The 25,722-nt window shown below is 42.6% G+C and overlaps 2 protein-coding genes across 6 annotated transcripts in view; one reads left to right on the top strand and one right to left on the bottom strand.

Annotated features, from left to right (window-relative positions):
• LOC116234791 (uncharacterized) overlaps positions 1–3,206 on the bottom strand; it is a 28,243-nt gene extending 25,037 nt beyond the window's left edge. For 2 of the 4 annotated variants that reach the window (XM_090144735.1, XM_090144737.1), the window contains exon 1: positions 2,979–3,206. In XM_090144735.1, coding sequence (XP_090000861.1) covers positions 2,979–3,079 — 101 coding nt within the window. In that variant the 5' untranslated portion in view covers positions 3,080–3,206. Of the gene's footprint in view, positions 1–2,787 lie in introns of all 4 variants that reach the window. The other 2 variants (XM_090144736.1, XM_090144738.1) reach the window with 1 other exon arrangement.
• An 11,906-nt stretch (positions 3,207–15,112) lies between these two features.
• Positions 15,113–25,544, top strand: PLAC9 (placenta associated 9). 2 transcript variants are annotated; one of them, XM_031602508.2, is made up of 4 exons: positions 15,120–15,324; positions 23,734–23,828; positions 24,117–24,237; positions 25,353–25,544. In XM_031602508.2, exons 1-4 carry the CDS (start codon positions 15,267–15,269, stop codon positions 25,361–25,363), a joined length of 285 nt encoding a protein of 94 aa, XP_031458368.1. In that variant the 5' UTR covers positions 15,120–15,266; the 3' UTR covers positions 25,364–25,544. The 2 variants fall into 2 exon arrangements, with proteins under 2 accessions (XP_090000860.1, XP_031458368.1); XM_090144734.1 differs by lacking the exon at positions 25,353–25,544 and having other exon boundaries at positions 15,113–15,324; positions 24,117–24,825.
• The last annotated feature ends 178 nt before the right edge of the window (positions 25,545–25,722 follow it).

The following is a 25,722-nucleotide window of genomic DNA, read 5'->3' as shown; positions in this document are numbered from 1 at the left end:
GTCTAACAGTGACAGTTACATACATTGTTCAAGAAGCTGTCCGTGGCCCAGGAAGACCCTAAGCACTTGTTTGGCAGACTCCACAAGAGAAAATGAGAGAAAGTGCCATTTCTGAGCATCTTATTCTTGTCTCCAGGCTGTCATTACGGTCACCACTACAGAGAATATACAGCCAGATGGCCTCTTGCTTGGACCCAGTGGTCAGCATTGTGATATCTGACACACCTACAGCAGCGTTGGCATGTTTAGCAGCATGTGTCACGACAGTGCATTTTTAGGCAGAAAAGAGCATCCTCACTGAAAACCCAGTGATTTCCACAGCAGTTTTTGTCACCTGCATTCACTATACAGACTCACTGTGAGGAGGGGCTGACAGCACAGCAGAAGTTCTAGGTTGTATTTTAGCATCCTTAAAGCTCTACGCCATGAGAAGAATTTCAAACTCCAGTACATCAGTCAGACTGATCAGCAGACTGATCAGAAGCCTGAGTGCCACATCAAACCATCCCACTGAATCGGGATAGACCTGCAACCCAACATAACACGCAGACAGACATACATACATGGACACGTAACCTATACATGGATTTCTTTTTTATTTCATTCTTTTTAATGCCATTTTGGGGAAGAGGTTTCCCCTGTGTTCATATCTATACGCTACCACCATCTTCACACTCCCCCACCTCTTTCTCCTCTGCCTCAGACTTCCACACCCCTCTGAAACATTCCTGATTTATTGCCATCCCTTTCTAAACCTTCCCGTTCCATCTCAACTCATTTTGGCAATATAATCCCTGTGAGCTCTCCTGCTTTTGCACAATTCTCATTGACATTCCCAGTACATTTGTTTGCTTGTCTATGAGTTTTTTGTTTTTCCCCAAACACAACCAAATGCAGCTGTTCTTAAGTCACAGAACCACAGAAACACAGAATGGCCTGGGTTGAACAGGATCTCAAAGATTACCTATTTTCCATCCCCTTGCAGCAGCCTACTCAAGTTGGTCTTGATGAAAGAGGAAAGATGGAAGAAGAAAAAATGGCTTTAGATAGCCAAATGTCATACAAAGGTTACCAAATCACGCAGATCTCACTAATATCCTTCCCTAAACAGAAATACAAAATCAGTGAATAGGAGCTCACCTTTGATGATACAAAGTGGGGCATAGACAGACAGTGTGACTCGCCTAAGACTGTCGCAGGAAGTTCATAGCAGGGCTGCTTATTAGAGTGTCTTAAAGATGAGGAGATCATGGCTTAGCCTGCATGACACAAATGCTAGAGGATGTATGCACATGTGGCCATCCACCACACACAGGTACAAAACAACCAAGCCTTGAAACCGAGCCCACTGCAAGCACTGATAACTCCCTTGCCCTGTGCAGCAGTTTGACAAAATTATGTGGTTTTACAATGAGTCCAAACGAAGCTGATGCCCATGCAGAGAATAATTAGGCCTTGTTATTACCATTTAAAAAATACACCTTCAGTTTCAGCAATTCAGAAAAACTGCAGCTGGAGCCCAGCAATGTATCTGCATTCATTGATGAATTCATCCCCATTCTTCTGTACCCATTACTATAATGTCTATGCTTGTTACTGGCACCAGCAAGTAGGTGCCAGCTGCAAAAATGATAACATGAGAAAAAATAACCTGAAAGCAAGAGGAACTCAGAAGGTCACCCCTCCAAGACCTCCCAAGTGTCCCTCATACAGACTTTTCTTGCAGAGAACTCTCATGTTGTGAAGGTCAGATGGTCAGCACAGAACTCTGCACACAACTTGACAGTTAAAACTCTTACAGAACTTGACTCTTCCTCTTGAAGCTAAATCTATTCTGAATTCAGGTGTTCTCTTGTGATTAACGCATTTCATAATTCACCCGTACTACAGAATGGATGACATAAATGTAATGAAAGGAAAATAACAGTTCTGTGATGAAGTGACTGGTTGAAGATTCTCAGTTCACTGCAGACGTGCTGTGTGACTTTGGACACTCTTCAGGTGTAAGAGTGGGAACTTCTCATCCCTTTTGGTGTCTTTTCTCTCAAGCTGTCTGTTCGATAGGGGCTTACGTTTATTGGAAAAATATGCTTTTAACATTACTCACTTCTGCAACAGAAAGTGGGACATTATCACAGAAATCACAGAATGGCCAGGGTTGGAAGGGACCTCAAGGATTATGAATCCTTGAGGCCACATGCAGGGCCATCAACCTCCACATTTAGGCTGCCCACGGCCCCATCCAGCCTGGCCTTGAACACCTCCAGGGACGGGGCATCCACAACCTCTCTGGGCAGCCTGTTCCACTGCCTCTTTTTATGCAACATCTGGGAACATCACATCTTGCTAGCAGTGTCCAGATAATAAAGCAGGGGGAGAAAACTAGGGAAAAGGTTAAGAATGAGTTTGTGCCAACACGGCTGCGTCACAGAGGTGCAGCCCCATGGTCAGTGCCATGCAGTGGCTATGGACACTTCCTAAATTCCCCCCTTGGCTGAACACAGCAATACAGATTATAAGCACTGGAAGAAAGTTAAGTACATAATGTCTATCACAGCAGAATGTTATATGACCTGTCCCAAGGTAAATTTTGGGCAATCGATAGGATTTTCCTAACGCAGTGCTCACAGAGAAGTCACAGATCTGAGCATCAGCTTCAAGTACAGCTCCACTGCATGCAGTGGATGACTCCAGGAGCACCTCACAGCCACAGAACCCCGGGAGACACTGGAAAATTACCAACCATCTTTTTTTTTTCTTTTAAGAAAGGAAAATAGAGATCATTACCTATACAGCACAGCGACTAAATAAACAACGAGGCGAAGCAAAACTCCAACTATGACACAGTAAGGAGGCAGGAGGGATCCAGGGGAGGTCATGTCCACAAGTCTGACCCTGGGTGGACCCGAAGGGCTGACCAAGGGCCCCGCAGGAAAAAAGGAGCTCTAGTTCTAAGTCAGACAGCAACACTCTCCAACCTTTGCCAGAAAGGATCGTAGTCTTCATCTTCCCTGTAGCGGTCCCTGGGAGTTCTGTTTTTTAACACCCTGGAGTAGATCAACTGTGCTGCAAAATTCATTGTAATTCCGGGTGCCTTGAAGCAAAGCACAGCAAGAGGGACACACTTGCCTGCGGGCACTGCCAGCCCTGCTCTGCCCGGGTGGGAAGAGCATTGGGAGCAGCAATCCGGTGGGAATGGGGGAGGGGAAGTGACTTTGAGACACGGCTGCTGCTATTTAAAGAGATTATTTCGGAGGCCAACCTGTCCTTGTCAATTTGAGTCAGGGCCTGGATTATGCTGGGTGACATTCTGTTAGCAGGACACTTGAAGCTTTACTTACTTACTGCTGAGCTGCAGAGCATGATCTGGGCTTACTGCCCAGATCTGTTAACAACATGCACTAGGGTCGACACAAGTAGCAAGGAAGGCCCAGCTTCTTCTTGTGACTGAGGAAAGAGGAGACTGGCCACTTCCTTTGGGTCTTCATTTGGGCCAGCTCATGCAGATGGACAGAAAGGAAAAGATCATCTCTGGAATAAAGACTCAAGTCAGTTATATAAATCCATTCTTCGTTACCCTATGGGGATGTTACCAAAGGTGGTGAGGGATTTCCAAACGCGAGATGGCTGTGTAACAGGATGGGGATGGGAGTCCTTCTGCAGTTCTCCTCCTTTGGAATACAACCCCTTGTACACAGGCTGCTTGGGGACTGGCCAGGCATCATTTCTCAGGTGTTGGGGTCCCTTGGTACCTTCTCTGCTTTCTGCTTATAGCATACAAAACTTTCATGTCTAAGATGAAGAGCTAGCATATTGTTATCTAACCCAAGATGTGACCTAACCCCCTCCACAGAATACTCTGACCAATATAATGAATTGCTTTATAGGGAAGAGTCATTATAAATGATTTAATAGTCTATAGGAGCTCTAGAAAGCTCTGAGCCATGTTGCTGGAGCCTTCCCTACATAGGTATGGCAGACAGGTCCATACTCTTTGGACTGCAATACAGAAAAAGCTCTAGATTCACCACTTCTTCGTGAGTCTCTCATCCTCAAAGCTTTGGCCCTTTGCTTTCCAGTGGTGGATGTGCAATCTGTGGAGCTGCTTATGGTGCACATGTCCATAACCCTGCAGCGTGCTGCTGCCAGAAGCGAGGAGACAAAAGGGCAGTCAGCTCTAAGACTCAAGGTTGGGATGGCCTCGTTGGTGCCTTGAAGCAAAGAGAGACTGTGGGTGGAGTTGCCACTTCACTCAATGCACATCTGAAGTGAAATGGTGGAGAGGAAAAGGAACATATAGCAGTAAAAACGCAATACCTAGCTGACTGGGAGTCCTGACTGATGTATTAGAAGGTCCTCCTACCAACAGACTACGCAGATCAAACACAGATTTTGAAGAAGCTGAGTAGGGAGATACTAAAAATCTGTATTCATGTGATAGAGAAACATTAACATCTGAAGCTCCACAGTATGGCCCTTCCTAGCATTTACAGCTGCAAGGAGGCATCACCTTTTCTTCTGCCTTTTTCCCTCTTGCACAATAATACACTTGCAGGTGGGTACATGTTACCTTCTTCATGTCCTGCTTAAGGCAAGCCCATACCCCAGCCTTGACACTTAAGTGCATTACGTACCTTTATGGGAAGGGGCACACTTCCCTTCCTGCTCTTGCACAAGTGGACTCATGCAGTGAGGAACACAATAACTTGCATAAAAACAAAAAAAGGGGTCAAGTCCAACACTGTATGTTAGTGGTTAGAATTTCTTCAGGAAAAACACATGAGAGAGTTACTGTTCCAGGCACTGCTCAAGTATTTTTGCTGGAGAATGACGAACACAAAATGCACGTGAACAAAACTTACCACAAAACCTGAACAGAGGCTTATTTTACCATTTTTAACTACTAGAAGAATGGAGTCAGAAAGAGCAATGCATCACATTTATAGAGTCAGAAGTAATAAACCCGTACACTACCTAATCCTTGAGACTACACAAATTCATCTCCCTACCAAATGAGGCCCAGACCTGTGATTGGCACTTGCAAACCAAGCAAGCATGTTAAAGGTACTTTAAGAACAATCTGGTCAAGCAGTTGGGGAAACAACGCACCAAGGATTTTTCAGGATGGAAGTACGTGAAGCACTGAATCAGCATCCTCCAAAAATACTACCAAACACACAGCTCAGGGGGGGAAAAGGGTACATGGAAACTTCTGCTGTGGATTTAGGCCCACGTCAAGCATCCTCTCAAAATCCTTACCTAAGCATGTGCTGGAAATGCTGACTGTGCATCGTGCTAATTGCTGTAAGTTAACTATGACCATTTTCTGAGCTGCTTATTTCCTTAATGAGAGATAAACGGTTAAATACACTATTATTAGATGCGTCTTCTTCTCATTCTTGCCTGTCAAACTTCATTGTCCTTACAAGATCCTTAAGCTTTGTCTGCCACTTTACGTACTTACCTTCATTATCTTTGTGCACAGAGATGATGGCTGTAGATACCGTCTCACTTTCCCTTTCTCACACAGCAGGGTTTTGTCGCCCTGAACAGACAGTGCATTCTGAGCATCTCTGTGCTTTATCTAAGCAGGACGCCTCTTTTTGTTGTTTCAAAACTCTCAATACCTCAGCAGCCCTAATCTAGAAATTTAATCTGGTTTTCCTCTTCCTAATATATTTCACTAGGAAATTCCTACTTATTTAATTTGTCTTTACCAACGCAATTATAATCAAGCATTACCATACCTGCTGCTGCCTAAAACCCAGACGTCCCCAGCAGAAGGCAATACCTCTGTCAATGACATTATTCAGGAGCACAGTCTCAAATCAGAACACCATTGGTTCAGTATGCCTTGGAATCGACACTAAAGACCACCCAAAATCAGATTTACTGCTTAACCTTGCCTTTTTTTTTCCTGTTTATTAAAAATTCAAGTTACATTAAAATGTAAGATTTCATTCATTTATATCAAAGAAAACGTTTTTAAATTAAGCTTTACTTGGCAATGGCCAGGATCTTAAATCCTAAGATTTATAAAATGAAAAATAAAGCCTGAATCTTCCTAATAAGTTCTTCTGGACTTCCTTAAAGAATCCCAGTCTTCGATCAAACGCAGTATGAGTTACCCTCAGCTGTAACACCACTACCTCCTGGGTGAGGGCAACAGCATGGAGGATGGTTTCTTTCCAGTGTACCGCTGAGCACTGTGAGCTAGACAAGTGAAATATTTGGTTACTTCTTTGAAAATTGCTATAGAAATATTTTTTCATGAAGCTGTTCATAGAGAGAAACATCCATCTGCCTACATCTTAATATTCTTTAGGTCTTTTTAGACAGGATTTGATCTTAACTTCTAAAGCACCAGCAAATAGCGAAAGGCAAACACTCAGTAAAGAATTGTAAGCAGAAATCAAGCAAAAGACAAACCTCAGGTGTTCATGTATTGTTGGAAAGGAGATGCCTAATTCTCGAGACTAATTTCTACTGAACTTTGAAGATTCTAGTCCATAGTTCTCTGCACCCTGAAGGGCTGAAATTTACCCTTGTATATATATAAGCAGATTCAGTATTTGATTTTGTTTGTTTCTTTAACAGAATGCAAAAAAATCTATGTGCAATTCTACAGTAAGCGGGGAAGAAAAGTAGGTTGTCCAGAATGGAGAGTTTACTAATTTTGTCCTTCTGTATCAAGGCAGTTACAAATATAGCTGAAGGGCAATGTTTCTGCTAAGTTAACAAACACATATCTAAAGGCATATTTAGCAAAAGATCACCTCAAGTACAGATTTTACACTATTTGATTCAAAGCTTAAGAGATGTGAACCAAAGCAATCGATGGCTCAGCAGCAGTTACAAAAATGTAATGATGGACTTCACAGCTCCTTCTTGATTTCATTGCCTTTTCAGACTGCAGCTGTCAGGGGGGCTTTACAGCTAATGTGGTGGATGCTAACGTCATGGCAATAGGATGAACGTCATGGCAATAATGAAAGTCATGGCAATAATGAAAGTCATGGCAATAATGAAAGTCATGGCAATAATGAAAGTCATGGCAATAATGAAAGTCATGGCAATAGGATGTCACAGCCTTCTTCCCACTGCCACCAAGAGCATTCAGTCACTGGGAGGAAATTCTACCTTTTATGTGCCATGCTGATTAATATATCTACATCACAAAGCACATTCTATCATGATATGGCTTTGAACTAGTTGGCCAAGGCATTAGTGATTTCCAGGAAGGTGCTATACACCCATAGCGATTTCCCTGATCCTGCTAACTTCTGATACATAATCTTAGCCTTAACTCAAATGCCTCTTAGCTACTGGAATGAAGTGGTTTACTTTCATTTTATTTTTTGTCTCAAATAGGATCAAGATGATCACTACTTGCAGACTGAAACACATGGAAAATGGGCAGATGTCTAAGGAATGGCCCAATAACTGTTCAGATTTAGAAGTATTGATCAGAAGGCTAACCAAAAAATTATAAGCAACTAAGTATCTGCCCCAGGATAGACTGGAACTGACTTCTCTGCCTTTTGCATTGATGGTAGAAGATTTGATTTGAACTACAGACTATTTGGCCAGTTTGGAAATGGAAAACAGTGCCTCATTCTCTTGAAACCAGAGAGAAGTCAGTTTGGAGAGCACAAGGAGAAATAGCTATTAGCACAGTCAATAAAGACTTCGTTGAATTACAGGACTTGAAAGATAGTCTTGAAGGGTTAGCCAAGTTTTTCCCCCCACAGTAAATAAAATGAATAACATTTCCAACCTCAGTGGGTGGGACACGATAGTCTGTCCAAGGGGAGAGCTCACTGCAGAACTTGGTCTGATACAGAAGGAAAAAGGGTGGAGACAGTCTACACTTGTGCCAAAAAGAAACGCGAAAAAGTTGTTCAGAGTAGCAACACAAAACAGAAATACAATTTATGACTAGGCAATGCGTTGGTGCAACAGGAATGTGGTGATAAACTGCTATGAAAATCAGTGTGGATATACAGAAAATTCAAAGAATTTCCAATAGGGCATATTTTATAGGGGCTGAGAAAAAGGACAGCTGTCAATTCAAGGAACAGGTTTGTAGTGTGTGAGTCTAAAGAACAGTCTGGGTGAGCTCTGTGCAAGGTTCTGATGTGGGACAGACTATCTGTTCGCATTGCTGGAAGAGGCACCAGCTGAAAACACACACCGTGAGCCCTGAGCTGAGGTACCAGTTTGCCCATGCAGAGCACAGGCATGGCAAATAGTGGAACACGTTCTACCATTTCAGAGAGCAGTAAAACAGAACAGCAGCACCGTATGACTGGAAGGCTTTACTATAGTCATTAGTTTCACGTACGGTTACAGAAATCCCCAAGCATTTAAAAGACAAGTGGATGTGACCTGAAACAAAGTTGTTTGATTAGAGAATTACTCAAAAAGGTTCAAATCTACCAGTCTATAGATACCTCCTCTATGATGCTTTCAAAGGCTCAAAAGGCCTTCAAAGGTTTTTGACACATTGGACATGCAACTGCAGTAAAGAATACACGCCTCTGCCAAGGCGATAAACGTTTCACTGCAATGCTGCTCCTGGGATGGGCTCAACTCCTTTGCCTGCTGGTTAGCATAAGTAATCCCAAGGTCAAGTACATAACAGCCTAGAGCCAGCTTCTTTAGCCCAGACTCTCATTGATCTAAATCCTCTTCCCTCTCCTCCCGCCGTGTCTAATTAAATCACTAAGCTCTAGGTTGCAGCTCACGCTGTGCTCAGAATCAGCTCATCCAGCCCACAACTCAGCTTCGTTGAGTGCAATTGTGGGAAGATCAAGAGAAATCAAAAGCTGAGCAGAAGATGGGGGCAGAAGGATTGAGAAGAGCAGCTCCCGGAGCAGCACGAGGCAACCTGGACAGACAAGCAGGGCTCTGCCACTGCAGGCTGCCTCACTGCCACCGGGCAGCACGCTCAGCTCCTTCCTGCCCTCCGCCCCATCCTGGCCCCATCCTTTCCTGCTCTCAGCATAGCACCTCTTCACCAACTTAAGCAAACCGCTTTCTGCTCCCTAGACCAGTGTCAGCTCTTCTCAATTCAAAACCACCTGCCTTATCAGCTTCTTGTCATTTACCTCCCTGATGATGAAGTCTATAGAGAACAGATTGCTTTGAAATTATTTATAGAGTCCCGATGACTCACATGACTCCTCTGTCCTCACTTCCGATGCTTCTTATTCCGTAAACATGAGCAACAAACCCTCCATTCCCTTCTCAAGTATTTTATCCACTAATCTGCTGCTTCCTCTCTTTTCTCAGCATTAATTAGAAGAAGCTTAAGGCAGTCACTGCTATAGATGGTGAAAAGCAATACCCAAGCAGGAAAAGCCAGGAAGCGCTTACATAAAAGTACAAAATCATATCATCATAGAATGGCCTGGGTTGAAAAGGACCACAACGACCATGAAGTTTCAACCCCCCTGCTGTGTGCAGGGTCGCCAACCAGCAGACCAGGCTGCCCAGAGCCACATCCATCCTTGAATGCCTGCAGGGATGGGGCATCCACAGCCTCCTTGGGCAACCTGTTCCAGTGCCTCACCGCCCTCTGGGTGAAAAACATCCTCTTAAAAAGGCAGAGATGAGTATGGGAACTAAGAAACAACACTTCTGTTACTCTTCTAGTGAGTTCTGGTGGTGGATAAGAATTAAGTAAGTTTGTTTAAATGGAGTAGGTTACTTAAAAGCAAAACTATACATTCTATTACATCCAGACAGTGCACTGTTGCAGATATTTTAATAGATCTGCATTCAACTGATCTCTCAAAGCAAGATAGGGCATCCTAAAATCTGGCATTAGAAACAGCATCAGTGCTATGCTGGTTTCCTGTAAGGACCAAGTTTCAGGTGATAATTTTTGTTCTTAATTTTGTCCTTAGCACTAACCAGAATACCCGTGCAGATGCAGCAAACCAGTAACAGGTGTAACCATTATTGCCCTCCCCCAAAAACATACGGAACTGATCGCCCTTCAAGGATTTCATTAGAAAAATATTCAAAACAAAGGTTGGAAGACAGGAATCCAGAGTTCACATCTGTTTTCCACAAGCATGAGTTAATGCCCTGACTCTACAGCTTGCGGTGAATGCTAATCTTGTTAATCTATTTGTCCATAGTCTCACAAGGTTTTTCATGCCCTGGATGAGCATTTAATAGAAATTGTTTTCTGGGCACTTCTCTTCCTGTTCATGATTACAAAATCTCCCTCTAGCAACTACAACAAATTCTCTTGTTAAATAGCAACATTATGTAAGTATTCACATTGTCTCCTAACGACGTTTAGCAGCTGGAATTAAAGAGGCAAGATGCTGGCCCCATGCAGTAACAGCTCACTGTACAAATTCTTGCTGAACAGAATCCACCACACAGCAGGACAGAAAAAAAAAAAAATCATTCCATATTCTTACTCATTCTCTGCCTTGGACAAAGTGTCGGAAGCATGCCTGAAGAAGAATTGCAGTTAAAGATGGGACAAGGTCTACTAACATCCTGCTACAGTATCTTATTTCCTAACCCACATTCATTTCAAAAGGAGCCTTAACCTGGGATTTTAACTACATCAGCTGCAAAGTAATACATGTACTATAAATCTCCAGGGGAGTGACAGTAAAGAGATTGGCTTGGCTTCTCTGGCAGATCATAGTTTCTTTAGAATCTATCCACGATCTCGCAGTAATTAAGGCAAAAATGGGAACAGGCTGACTATTGATCTGAAACGGATTTATTCCCAGCTGTTTCTGTTTCATTAAACATCTGTGCCTCACAGCTAGCTCATATGGTAAATACTGCCTGTATTCAAGGGCTTCATATGCACGGCTGATGAGTTCTCTAATGGAGAAAGGTACGCAGACATTAAGTAACACAGACCTCTGTTTCACTGCCTTTTCTCATGAGCCGTGCTCAGCAAGATGCCAGTCAGCAGATGAATAGCTTCTCAGGTATTAATGACTCCTTCACAGAGTGAAAACGTTGGTCCAGTTTCAAGCCATTATTTCCTTTACTTAGTGGGGTGTGCAACACTGGCCTGCTAAAGTCACCAGCTGAGTCATCCCAATTTGAAAACAATCAAGTCCTTCCCCCATGAGTGTTATTATCTAGAGTGTTATTTGCTGTGGAGTCCCGAATTATTTCACATTTTTTAATGTGACTCAAATGGGTGGATGTAAAGTTGCAACAGCAAAAGGATGCGGTAATAAATAATAAAAAAGCAGTATGCATCACCAGAGCCCCATATGTGCAACATAGTTAGGAGTCAAGGGTCCATTTCACATTCGCTAGTTTACCCAAGGATAAAGTTAAAACAGCTTGCTCAGGATGAAGCTGTATTTTCTTTAGAAAGAGCAGGCATGTCACACAGCTTGTTCCATAGGTGTTCCTGTGGCACAGTAGGGCTCATTAACATCAGTGAGATCTGGGAAATGAAAGGATCTAACAGCTGGTTAACAACACAAAACTACCAGTAAGGCACCACTCACCAACACCCCATGCAACCCACCTTCAGTCTTGTGATTCAGATTTCTTGCAGATGATTGCTCAGGAAGCTGAAGTCACAGATGCATGACAGCCTGAACCCATCGGTTGCTTACCTAATGCTGGCAAATAGAACCCAGCTTAGCGTGCTGGCACCAAGATGACACAAGGGAATTGCCTCCAGAGAGAAGCTGACTCACTGCTGGCCTTAGGCACGGTACAAAATGTATTGTTTTGGAGAAGGCTGGAGCAGAGTGCTCTATTCCATGACACACATTTGTTAACCTTCTCCAAGCAGGGTACAACTGATCTCATCAGCACCTCGTAATACTGCATGGGTTTGCTTTTTTATTTTTTTTTAATGAAACCTAAGACTGTGCCTTTATGACAATGACAAGAGAACACTGCACTCTTTGACGTTCCTTGAAGGTAGTAACCACTAATTCAAGTTGTTATCTAACAGATTGAAGAGGGGGCTGTGCTGGGAAAGAAGGCAACAGCCCACAAGACCTGCAGCACCAATGGAGACTGCTCCCAGAGCAACAGAGATGAGGAGGCTGAGGGCATTCTGCTGGGGATGTGGTGCTGGGTTACCACAATTGAAAGCTGCAAGTGGCAACGACTGTTTCATTCTGCTGACATCACCACTCCAGGATACCTTCCATTTGCTCACCAAATGATGCACTCATTGCAAAGCTAATTCCCCTGGAAGCAGCTGACAAGCTGCGTATCTGTTCTTTGGAAATCAGTCTCTCCAGGCAATGAGCTCTGCTTCTGCACACATTCAATTACTGCTTCAACTCAGCAGTCAAGAACTGAGTTAATTAAGAGGGTGAAAATAATTCACCTCTTCGAGCATAATCATGAACCAAGCCTCATTTTACAATAGGGATTCAGCAGCCTACAAGTGGTGAAAACTTCAGGTCACAAGTAGTTGGCTGCTAATAAATTAACATATGAGAAATCTCCACAGACTCTGGTGGGTAAGCATCTTCTCCCAAGGGAACATCCACAGTAACCTCACCTCGATTTCATTGTCCCTCTGTGCTAAATCCAGGACAGAGATCATTCTCTTCCGTTTTCCTCTCTGCATGTAAGGCACTTTCTTTTCCCTACATGAATGGGTCTTAGACTGTATTTTTGTTCCTAGAAACAATCTCCATTTAATTCTCTCTCTGTTTCACTTACAGTCATGAGGGACTGCAGTTCAACCTTTGCCAAGTTTACGCTCAGCCATACTCCTCCACCAGCCCATGCTGCAGGATTTCATGCCCAAGAATGATATTATCTTCCTTCTCATGGCACACACGTCCTCTGCTGACACATGGCCTTTGTTTATTCTGTTTCTCCTCTCTATGCACTCAGTTGTATCGCTATGATCTACTATCTCGCTTTTGCCAAGCCTTTGGTTCATCCAAAAAAGAGATGCAGAAAGGCTGTAAGAAAACAAAAAAAGAAAAACAACACAAAAAAAACCCAACGTTCCCAAAATAGACTCAAACCTTGTGTTTGCTCTCCCTTTTGCCAGATTGCCTGCTGGCAGAAATTCCCATCCCTGTTCACTGGTATGCTTTCTTTGGCTGCTGGTGTCTTGGGAACATCTCAACAGCTGGATTTTGTGCAAACCTATATTCATATGATCTCATTATATTCTCATATATGGACATTTCCAAGATGAATATGCTGAAGAATGCTTTCTCTGATGGTAATCAGTGACTGACTAACTTTCCAGAAGACAAATAGGTTTATACATATCACATACTCTCCACTACACCCAGATCTTCTGCCTTGCACTGAACAATCTGCTTTGCAGTTTAGTGATTTCTGACACGCACCTCGAATATTTCCTAATTCACGGTGCTGATTAAGAGTTGTTCATCTCCAACTTCATTCTGAGTGCTTACCAGCAACAGTAATCAACTTAGGCAATTATCCAAGATCACCAAAATGCTTTAGACAGGTAGCCCTACTGAAAACCAAAATCTTAATTGCCATAGGTATTTCTTTTGGCTGTGTTTCCCTCATGCCAAATGAACTTCTCTCCCTATAGAAACAACCTCTGGAGTACCATACTAGAGAAAATCCTCACTGTTTTGTTTACTTCTCTGTGGGTATCAGATCTCACTGTAGTGAAACATAATTTTGCAAATAAGAAGGAACTGCCTTGAAAGAACGTAGCTGTTTCATGAACCTGAGATGAAGTCATTCAGAATCTCCAGGAAATGTGCAGTAAGAGGCTGAGCGACCTCCCCAGTGGTGGTCCACAACAGCACTTTTAATATATTTTTATAGCTTTTCTGGTGTAGAGGAAAAAAGCAATTCAATGAATATTCACTGCTTTTTAATAGTATATTGTAAAGTACAGCAGAAAAGCATCCACCAACTGGCTCCCTTAGAAAGAGAACACAAGGGAGATTCTGCTTGAGAAAGGCACTTAGTGGAAGGACAAAGGTCCAGGCAAACATACTCAGAAAAAAGAAACCAACTATTCCTAAGCCTTATCCTGCTCCCGAGGCTTCTCCCTCCGAAGTAGTACAGGGCTCTCATTCCTGCAGGTCAACATCCTGGTGGTAAAGAACTCACCGGCACAGCATTTGCACATCCTCAGTCTGTTGACTTTGCTTCCACTTCCCCTGTAGCCTCAGCACAGACAACCTCTGATTTCAGCAGTCATAGCCTTTGTACAGCAGCATGTGCAGCCTTAGTTGTACAAGAGCTTTGCAATGCATTCCTAACTTGCTCTGTAATAACTACTCCTTGATAAAAACGTAAGAATTTGTGTGAGTTTTTGTTGTTTTTTTTTACACAGGCAACACAAAATGCTTGGCAAACATTTTTTGTTGTTGTTGTTATTTCTTAAGTTGGGTTAGAAGGATTATTAATTTTCCTTCAAAGGTAGGAAACAAAAGACCTGCAAGCTGGGAGGGACGTGACCAAGGTTGTGCCAGGAACCTGCAGCAGACTCAGGGCTGGAGACTTACCTCCTCGTGTTCTACGCAGACACTTATCCAATCGACACCCATAAGCTCTGAAGATAAACATTTAACTCAGACCTGCTGGAAATCAAGCACGCAGTCAGAATGCCATTGGCAGAGCTATTTTTACGCATGGTGTTATCACATCTAACTTATTTCAAACACCTTCCAAACTGGGAAGAGCTCCGAGGAGCCTTTTTTGCTTTCCAAAGGCAAGGCATCACCAACACAAGGCTGCTGCACTCAGTCCAGCAGAACTTCTGCCCTCCCAAAAGACATTTTTCTGCAGTCTTAAAAACAGATAACATGAGAACCCTGTTTTTGCATAAGTCTAATGATACCATCTTTTCCACCGTCCTTTGCTTTCCACACCCTAGACATAATCCTACAGGGAAAGAAACATCCCGCACCCCTCTCTTTTCTCCTCCTTTTCTTGCCCCTCTTGCTGTACTTACAGAATTCAGAGTTTTCCAGCACATTCCAGTTGTAGGCTGCATAAATAAATACAGGGTAAAAAAAAAAAAAACTTTGGGGAGCTTGGAGCTCTGCCAGCCTGCCTGGATAACTGGACTTTTTGTGGAGCTGGAAGGGTGTTTTTTAAAGGGAGGAAAGAGAAAAAAAAAAAAAAAAAGCACAGCTTCAGAATCTTGGCTCAGCCTGGGCATATTTCCTCCTAGCTCTGGCTAAACCTCAGCACGAACTGCTGGACAGACAGACGGAGCAGTCTATGCACAGCCTGGGAGGGAGCTTGCTGTGCTCTGCACCAGGACTAGAGCAGAGCGTGGGACCATGCTGTTCATCTGGGTGCTGGTGTTTGCTGGAGTCCTGCAGGAACAGGAGCTCTTTGGTGAGTGACTCCAAGCATGAAAAGCAGAAACCGCAGCACGGTTTAAGTCTTTGCATGGGGGCAGGTGGGGGAGATAAAGAATTGCTTCTTTATGGGTTTCATATGAAGGCATCACAGGTGTGTGTCTGCTGCAGAGGAGAATCTCTACTTCTGTGCTATTGAATCTGTCCTAGAGGCACATGGCTTTCTTAGAGATCTCAGGGGAGCAAGGATATACACAATCAGTGTCTTTTCAGAAGCTGACATGGGCTGCACCCAGCTCCCTGCAACTCCATCATTACTGAACTGGAACAGTAACAACACATACGTGAATCCTCCTCGTTCAAGGTGAACAGAGACAGATTTTCCTGTACTCAAAACCTCCTTTTTAGATGTGCTGTTAACAATACTGCATTTTTGTCTCTTCTGCTTTGCATTACTTTTTGAGATTCTTGAGGCTCACAGTTCCTTCTTCAAATACCTTGGGAGGAAGAAACAAACACACAACAGCTGATAAACTGGCATCTAAGTCAGGGCTGGTGCTAACCAAACTTGTAATAGCATTTCAGCTGATGGTATGACTGAAAGCTATTCTGTTCAGCTAGCCCCAGGATTTATAGTCCCCGTGCTACCACAAACCTGGCTTCACAGCCTGTTTGCATTATGTGTTTTCCGCTAGCTGAGGCCCAGCATCACTCTCCCTCTGCTCCGACTGCTTGACAACACACAGTGTTTGTATTTCGTGGCAGGGCAGTGAGTTTCCATTACATTCAAAACATTTTCCAAAAAACTGTTTTGTCCCCTCTGCCCCCAAATCCCACACACTCTTTCTTGCCATCTCCCTCCCACACAACTGGCTTTACAATGTTTATCTGTGATGAATTATCAGTTGTAGCAAGGGCACTCTGACTACTTTTCACCCCACGAGTACTGCAGGAAAACTGTTTTTGTTTATTCACTCTCTAAGTATATCATCTATAAGAAAAAGAATAAGGAAACAAAGAGCCTCAGTCTCAGAACAGCTCTTGCCACAGGGAGGCAGCAAGAAATACTTTTTTGTAAAGAGAGAATTCCTGGTCCATACTGGCTCATTTCTTCAAGTCAAGCTGAGGAAGGGTTTGAGTTTGTGCCTATCACAGCCAGGTACATATCTTGGCTGGCTGAAGGACTTTGGAAAAGTCATTCCTACTCTCCCTTTTCTACCTTTGAGATGAGGAACACAACTCCTCATTTTCTTACAGATCCTTCCCCTGACCACTCCACCCCCGTGATTCATCCATTGTTTTTTCCTATTTTGTTTAGCAACAGTTCCTCTTAAAAATGGTTTGGGGTTGGACAGAGTAGAGCTTATGTTTTTATTCAGCCATTAACAGGAACAATTTCACGTTCACAGGGTCAGCTTTCAAGCAGCTCAAGGTGAGAGGTTGATGTGGGCATCCAGTTGGATTCATTACAGGCTCCCACCTGATGTCTGCAGCTTTTCATTCCTTGCTGCTATTGCTGGGTTAGTTTGTGAGATGGTGCTGCTGCTAAAACAGCATTCAATATAGCCACGTGCACTGGGCCAATTCAGTACCTGCCCCATTTAAATGCAATGCCATTCCTACAAAAAGCTCTGGGCAAATTGTTCTGAGGGTGCGACACCCCAACAGCACAATGTCTCCTATGTGTTTATGACCTGGAATCCTCAGGTAAACAATTATCAGGCAATTGGGTAAGCAGGCTGGGCCCCGTGATGTGCTCCAGTTAGATGAGCATATCCAAATACTGAGCATGCTACTGAGAACAGAGCAACAGGAGAGCCTGAGTGGAACCACTGCTGCTCAATACTGCACGTTGTGGTTCATCTGGTTTTAAATGCAAGAAAAGGCAAATCATGCTTAAAGGAGTGCTTTTTTCCCCTCAAAGCTAACACAGAATGACTTTTCAGAATACTGAGGATCTTCTGATATCCACATGCTACACCTAAGGCAGGGTAGACTCATGAGGTCTTGGAGTGAATGGGCAACTATAAAGGTGATATTCAGCAATCAGAGGCAGGGTACTGTTTAGAAACTGAAGAGAGAAAAATACAACACAACCAAACCTTCAGAACTGCCTATTTTTGCATGAAATCAACTGCTTGCATTCTCATAAAGCAGTATTTTGCTCCCAGAAGATTGAACTTGAAAATGGTTTAATTAAATCCACTGTAAAACTCATGAGAGGTACTATCTGAAACCAGCCTGAGTCATGATTTTCTACTAATAAGCCAACAGTAGTTTCAACTACACCCCACATAATAGGTATTTCCTTCTCTTACAGAAGCCTACAGTCATTACTGTCCCCAGTTCAAGAGAAGTCTTTGCAAACACTCATCTTTGAACTTCAACAAAGAAGAATGGAAGTTTGTAAGGGTGTTTCTTATGAACACAAGACACCTGAAATAAGGATTCTGCTTAGGAGCAAGCCCTAACACATTTAACCCATTTGTAAAACCCCTATGTTCTATTATTGACTTATCTGGAGTTTGTAACCTCTGTGGGTAAAGCAAAGGCTATTCTCAAACTGCAGGAAAGTCAGGGGTCTGGAAATACAGGACTCTGCTGTTCCCTTGCATAAGCTGTACTTCTAAATTCATCTGATCTGTTCTGAGTGAGGCAGTTGTGGGTCACTCCATGAATACATGGGATGTAGTGTGTGTGTGTGTGTATATATCATACATCACTTCCTGAGTGGTTGCAGTACACACGAAATGCCTGTCAGAGGAAAACACATCTTCAGTCAAGTTCCTAGAATTTTTTCACTATTAGGAAAATACTGAAAAGATTGTCTTTCCTGTACTAAAATATTTCTTTCTACAGCCAAAACTTACTCACATGCAAGCTACACAGCCACAGAGTTGACTAATAAGTCACAGACTCACCTCACACCCTGCTCCCCATGACTGCAGTTAAACACAGCCCAAAAGCCACATCCTCACAACTCCTTATCCCCAGATACCAGTGGTCATCTCCAAATTTATGGGCGACATCAAATACTCACCTCTCTGACCTCCTCCATTCTCAAAGCCAGATTAAGCTCACCCATTCTACATAACTTACATTCTTAGATATGCCACAACATGCTTCCTCCTCTTCCTGAAATGGCTCATTTTCTTCTGCATACACAACTATCTCTCTTATAGCTACTAGCTGTAATTATCCTAAGACTTAGCCTTCGTTTCAAAACCTAATACATATACATCTAGAAATAAATATGTCACAAAGGGAAACATGAGTTTGGAGCCCAAAACATCAGAATATCCTCTCCTAACTTGCAGAATGAATAAGAGCAACTTACCTGCAAGCTACATAGCCCATCTTTCTTTTCCCTCTGATTTCTCACAGCCATTTGCCATTGCAAAAGCAAGCACGAGACAAGGTTCCCTGGCTGCTTGCTCAAGATCAGCATGTTGGAAATACATTTCAAACCAAGAGAGGAACATTTTATTCTCATCTTCCTTCCTTTATATAAACATATACAAAACTCAGGTGTGCGTAAATCCAAAGGAGATTGGAGGGTTGACATAACTGGCAACTAAGGTTGATGTTTTCAAGAACAGCCCCACCAAACCAAACATGACTAGCAATCTCGGCTTAAGATTGACCTAGTTCTGAAAGCATTAATATTGCTATTACTGATAATACTGATAGACTTTTCTGTACTCACTTGCAAAAGCAGCTGAATTTAACTTGCAAACTGTGCAATTTCTTGAGCTAACACTTCGAGCTTACGTTTGTGCTTTAACGTTAAGTCCAACAGTATATTTAGATAATAAGCAATTTAAGCAGCGATTGGCAAAAGCCTTTGGACATCCATCATGCTCTTCTCAGATGAGCTGGGAAGGGGTCACCAAATGGACTCAAGTGATGATGTTTTTTTTTCCTGTTGCAACACAAATCCATTACTACCAGTTTTGTTTTCTCAGTAGGAGCTATCACATCACTTCTTGCTATATACCACAGGAATAAAATGGTACTGCTAAACCTAAAGTAATATAAACAGGAGCATGTCTCCTTCAATAGCTAAAAACGTTCCTTTTTATTCACTTTCATCACATGATTTCAGGCTTTATGAGCCATCTGGTTCCTTTTCGGTCTCACTTGTCTTTCATTCAGCCCGTGGTCTGCTTTGCTTTACCTCACCATCCCTGCTGAGCACAACATGAACTCTCAGTCAATTCTCAAAACCACAATGGTTACAGAACGATGCACAAAAAGGTCTTTTTTATCAATTCAAAACCAGCATTTTAAACGTTATGGTCACTTAGCTCAACCTTCTTTGTAACACAGCCCAAAGAACCCAACCCCCAAAGAACCCAACCCAGTATTTTCTACAGCTAGTCTGTAACTTTTGTTTGACTCGTATCTTTGAGAATTATCCTTATAAAGAATACAAGCAATGCAGATGGTACTTTCAATTCATTGTCTTAAAAACGTGTTTTAACTGAATTTGTGTGTTCCAGCTTGCAATTCTGTGATGCTTTAATTGAAAACACTTTTTTCTCCTATCAGATGCCTTTGTGACACAGGTATGTGGACAAGAGAGTTTGCTGACATGTACAACTAATGGTCTGGGACCAGAAATGCTATGTTGTAGAACTTTTATTGGTAAAGTGCAAGTTAACATTACCCTCTGACTTCTGACACCAACTTCACTATGAGGTGCACATTTACTTATGCCTACATATTATATGTGAGCACACACTAGGTATATATCTATATTGATTAATATACTTTTTAAAAGCTATCGAGCAATTTTATATTCACTTTTATACTTAGTGTGAGAGCAGATGTATGTATATATATATATAATTCAGATACTGGCATGTCAAGATCATGTGAAGAAGTTCACATGTAGAAAAGGCAATGTCACAACCACTGTACATCCTTAAACCCAACAGCAAGCTTCTCGTTTATGAGAGGGTCCTGCTTAAACTTCTCACACAGAAGCACTTCTTTTGTCTGCTGGCATCCTTAAATCTCACTCCAATTCTGTTTCTCTGCTCCTTCTACTGGTTTCTGACAGTACCACAGCACAGGGCAGTAGAACCACACTGCTTTTATGGTACTACCAGCCTGACATGGAAGACAAAACGTACAAAACAGAAAGTCAGAATTTCTAGATGATTGGCAGTGTAAATAAATTAAGAGTTTAATCCTTGCCATAATAAAAGTATGGGTCAGCCTAATGACTCACATATGTCATATTTATGCACAAGGAACTGGACGTGTTCTGTGAACAGTCCATCCCAGAGACAAAGGCTGTGGGCTATCAAAATAACCAGGTCTCCAGCAGCCAAAGCCTCAAGCCCAAGCTCTGCAAATAGCAGAAGGCAAGGAATTCCAGTGACCAGAGCACTGTCTGCCTGACCCATTGTCCCTTCCTGCAGTGTCCCATTCTGGTGTGGTGGTAAGGGCACCACAAGCAGGAGAGCATTTCTGCTGTGGTGAGAAAGCTGCTAACCAGGCACAGAGGCACAGGCCCTGTCTGACAGCATTTCTTCTGGGTCACAGAACCCAGGCCATGAAACCTGGGAACTAAAACCATTTTGCTTTTAAAACAGACTCTCTCCTAACTCTTGTCACTCACTAACAAGAGGTATCAGATTATGAGACACGTAAGCCTGGACCATTTGTCAACTTTTTTAGTTACAGCATCAGCCCTGTGGCTCTAGGTCTATAAGGCTGGATGAGACACTTCCTCCCCCTCCAATGAACCCACTGCAGTCTATAAATTGGCAATGCATCCGCACTGCAAGAAAGCTGTCTCATTCTGCATCAAAAAAAAGCACCAACCATCCCAAAGAACAGAATGCTACTGAGACCTGCAATTCAGCTTCTACCTTTAGCTGTGCACACATATACAAGGCAGTATTAAGTCAGTCATCCTTATGCCTCACCTACTTATCTGTGCACACTCACAGTGGCAGTCAGCCCATGCAAAATAATGTGGTTTGTGCAGAGAAGAAACATATTTAACACAGAAGAGATAAGATGAAGTAATGACTGAAGTGGCATTCTGAGCAGGACCTCATCACATCGTGTTTGATTGAAGGGATCCTTAGAGAATTTAAGGTCCTGTGTCAGGAAAAAGTTGAAAAGAGCCTCTGCAGAGCACCAGCAGATGTGTTCACTGTGGCATTACACAGGTTGGGAAGGTCAGAGCCTCTGGATCAGACTGATTTAGACAGGACAAACAGTTACTTCTGCTGTTCCAAAGGCAGAACTCAGAGTCTTCTATGGACCAGCGTGATACAAGATGCACAACCAGAGAAAGACAAGTGGCCAACGCTGACTTGAACTAGCCAGCATTAGCTCTCCTGCATTTCCCATTTCTAGGAAATGCACAAAACTCAACAAGCCTGGCACGTAGCCTATGGCTGGCCAAAACTCCACAAACAAACACTTACAACAGGTGCTGGCTGTCACCCAAGGGAGGCCCACAGCCTTCCAACTCCACCTCGTGACTCAGGGCCTTCCCTCTGACATGATGGGCAGCAGCTCAGCAGATGCTGAATCAGGCGTGACACAGACAGAGAGCTGGGAATACTGGAAAGGTGGAAATTCTATTTATATCTGACATTAAGATAGAGCTTATCTCGTTGCTATTGTTGGAGCAGAAAAGGTTTGTAGAGAAAGACTGGCCATTGCTTTGTAGCCTCCATTTCTGACACAACAATTCAGCATTTCCACGTTGCTCTGGCAACATGATCGAAAAAAACCACGTAAATAAGCCGAATTTTTTGGAGTATGGTTCAACCTGACTACTAAATGAGAAAGTAATAACATTCCCCAAATACCAACAACGACCGTGAAGCAGCTGTCTTCTACATAGCTGCCATATTTCAAGTCTTGGTAAGCACTAAACGGGCCGAGTAAATCTGTAGGATCCTGTCCTCACAGCACCACCTCGTGGTAGGATCCCACCACAAGAACCCAACCCAACAAAGCCTACAAATCAAACGCATCCAAACATAGTCTAAAACTGTGCCAAAGCAATTTTTAAATAACAGCACATCTAGTACATTAGGTCACGTTTTATTCCTCTCCTCCTCCCTGCCCTCAAGGATTCCATTCCAGCTCACAGCACATCTCTGATACCATCAAACTGCTACAACCCTTACTAACAAGTTTATGCCACGTTAACACCTAAATCCATGGCACAGATTTGATATAAAGCACTGCACCAGGTTCCAATTACTGCTCTCACACAACACTATTGGAAACAGTAATAGTTGCTCCTCCTATGCCTTTAAGCACACATTATAACACAAGCTCACATGGTGCTCTGGTTTTCTCCATCACAATCAAATGGTGGTAAATTACTGCTGCTTCCTCAATATTACAGCCTCTGAAGGTCTCAAATAAGAATAAGACTTAACATTAATAAAACCAGATATGCTATCGATGTAGCAGGTTTTTAAATAGTTACTGCTCTACATATATGTATTAAAACCCAAAGATTACTGTGCAAAAGTCATGGAAAAATAATTGGCTCCACTCGAGCACAGACATCAGCAGATACTGCTCTTACATGGAGTACAGCCAGCAGAATGAGATGTCCAAAGAGCTCACGTGTACTGAGAGGTAAACAGAGGTAACTAACAGATGAGTGATTTTGTATATAATACCATCATGAGTGACTTGGCCAACAAATGGCACTAGCTGGACACATTTTCCCCATTTCTCTTCCCATTTCAAAATTAGATGGTTACACACATTACTGGCACAATGGAATTACCAGCTTGCATCCATTCAGGGTCTAAGTAGACAAACTCAGCTGCTCTTCAAAGCTTTACCATGCTAGTTGCTTCTGATGAGAGTCCAAGATGAACTGATAAGATGAACTGATAAAGGTTGCCCAAGGAGGCTGTGGATGCCCCATCCCTGCAGGCACTCAAGGCCAGGCTGGATGTGGCTCTGGGCAGCCTGGTCTGCTGGTTGGCAACCCTGCACATAGCAGGGGGTTGGAACCAGATGGTCATTGTGTTCCTTTTCAACCCAGGCCATTCTATGATAAGATTCTATTATACCTAAGGCAGATCTTTCCAACACTTAAGTTTTATACTTGTAGAGACACATCTGAGCTAGAGTAAACAGTAAGGTTGCCCTACATAGAGAGAAAACAAAAGGCTTTGTGAAATAAACACAAATACAGTAAATAAATAGCAAACAATCAGAAGAAAACAGCTTGCTCCAAACAACTTCGACAATCTGTATGCTGCCAGGAAACATTCACAACAGCTGGGTATATCTGTATGTAACTGAGTTATTTCCACCTAGGACAAGACAGGCTCTGTTTAATAAAGAATGCTCTTGAGCACACCAAATACAATTTCAGAAGTCAGAAAGGTAAACGTTACCACCAGAAAGCTCCTGTTAATTTAACTGTGGCTGTTTTTTCCAGCTGCTGCAGACCCTACCAGTCTGTTACCTGGAAGTTTGGGAAGCTGGTGCCATGAACACGATACAATGCACGAACGCTTAGATATTATTGAAGAGGTAAGAGCTGCAGCACTGGTTCCTGGAATACACTAAACCTCTAGACTAAAAAAAATGTTGCATTATAAATGCTGTATTTTAAGCCTTGCCAAACAGATTTCTAATACTTGTGCCACTAGAGGCCAGTGTAACATGAAGAACACATTAAATTGCAATGAAGAACAAAATCAGCTGTTAGTAGTATGGGATAGCAAGACCTCTTGAACTAACACATGTGGTACACAATTCCTTCCATTTGACCACTTGACTGCCCCCCTCTACATTTGTTATCCTTTTTTTCTCCATTAGAAGGTAATAAAAACTGTGGAGCATCTAGAATCAGAAGTCAAATCACTCCTCAATATCATCAGTGAGACAACATCAGACCTCCCCATCGCCGGAGGAACCCCACTGATAGACATTTTTGATGGTAAGTATTTAGTGGGATATAAGCTAAACCAACAAGAAGGTTGCGTGTGCTATTCCAAATGCCATCTTCTTTCCACATCAGATGAGAAATAACTCATTCATTCAGTTCAGTGCAGTGAAGGCATCAGTTTAAATACAGGGTTCAGTTCTGGACAATGTCACAACCATCACTAAAGAGAGGGGAGCAAAATAAGTGAACAAACCAGGCATGGAGCTAGATATAGGAGATACACAGAAAGGCTGATCAACTGAGGATATTAGCATTGTCCAATTCAGTTTGAAATGGCCCATCTGAGTAACGCTGCTGCAAAGTCAAAAGCTCCATTTCCTCACCACTGTAAAAGTAGGTAAAACAAGAACCAGTGCAGCAAAAGAGACTCAAGTAAAAGACAATGTATATGTGATCCAAGGACAGTGAACCTCTGCAATGATGTCTGTAGTTTCCCCAGCACTAGAAATGCTAGACAGCACTCTGTTCTCTTCAATCTATGCCCATCGATAGTTCATTTAAAAGGCAAGAGACACTGCTGGCAGAGAGTAAACCTCTGCTGGAAAGGCATGAGCAACACCCAGCTACTGTTATGAGGTCAGTTTTTGTTATTGCTGCATGTATATATACTCACATATTGTAGTGCACTTCAGTGATACGATGTGAGCTGAAAGCAGACAGCAGTACAAGGTATGTTTTAGTTCTTCTTGCTGTTGGCTGTACAGAAACAGTCACCATAACTGCTCGAGAAACTAACATTTAAACCTATGTCCAAACCTCTGTAAGGGGCAGTTAACAGATAAGAATTAACCTATGTCCCTGCAATGATCATTTAAGAAAGAATCCTGGTGAAGAGTAACAGTAAATTTAAAATGGAAATCCCAAGTCAACCTCTGCCTAGTTGCAACACTCCTACAGTAAGTACTGCTCAAATTTAGGTTGCACTGACTACCACCCAGTTCAAGAATTGCAGAGCTCTAGCACCTTCCTTCTGTGCTTTGATGAATCAAATAGAGAATTGTCCTCTCTGTGAAGTAACAGTTACCAAGTTTTAAATCGTGCTTATCCAGAAAAATTGATCCCGACCTCGTAACCAAGAATAACTACATCACATCTTCTTTATACAGATGCCAGCTGAGCACAGCAGAGACTGAAGACAGCTGAATGTAACAGGATGGCTGTTATGAACAGTTGCAAATTTGTTCATTTAAAAAGTTCCCTGGTGTTTCCAGAACTTGAGCAGAGATGTACAATCCTGAAAGTACTTCTCATTCTGTGTTCTTTTGCTTTTCAATAAAAAGTTATTTGCTTTTAGATACCATTTCAAAGCTTTGTATTTTACATCTTTCAGTGGCCATACTTAAAAGTGCATTTCAAGTACAGCATTCTCAGTAAGAAAATAAGATCAGACAGGGTGCCAGAGCAAAATGCAGCTAACAAACCTCCCATAATTCACAAAGACCTTCCTTCCCTGGAAAGGAACTGAGTCCTCCCTGT

Source organism: Phasianus colchicus, chromosome 8 (genome assembly GCF_987193195.1).
Source record: "Phasianus colchicus chromosome 8, bPhaCol1.hap1.1, whole genome shotgun sequence".
Classification (NCBI taxonomy): Eukaryota; Metazoa; Chordata; class Aves; order Galliformes; family Phasianidae; genus Phasianus; species Phasianus colchicus.
The sequence above is the reverse complement of the archived record's forward strand: the minus strand, read 5'-3'. Positions and strand labels throughout refer to the sequence as shown.

What these genes read in the sequence shown, in the direction of transcription:
- PLAC9 (XM_090144734.1), top strand. Translation starts at nt 15,267, where the DNA reads ATGCTGTTCATCTGGGTGCTGGTGTTTGCTGGAGTCCTGCAGGAACAG. An exon ending in GCAGGAACAGGAGCTCTTTG is followed by an intron (nt 15,325 to 23,733) that starts GTGAGTGACTCC and finishes TGTTTTTTCCAG; the next exon opens with CTGCTGCAGACCCTACCAGT. An exon ending in GCTTAGATATTATTGAAGAG is followed by an intron (nt 23,829 to 24,116) that starts GTAAGAGCTGCA and finishes TTTCTCCATTAG; the next exon opens with AAGGTAATAAAAACTGTGGA.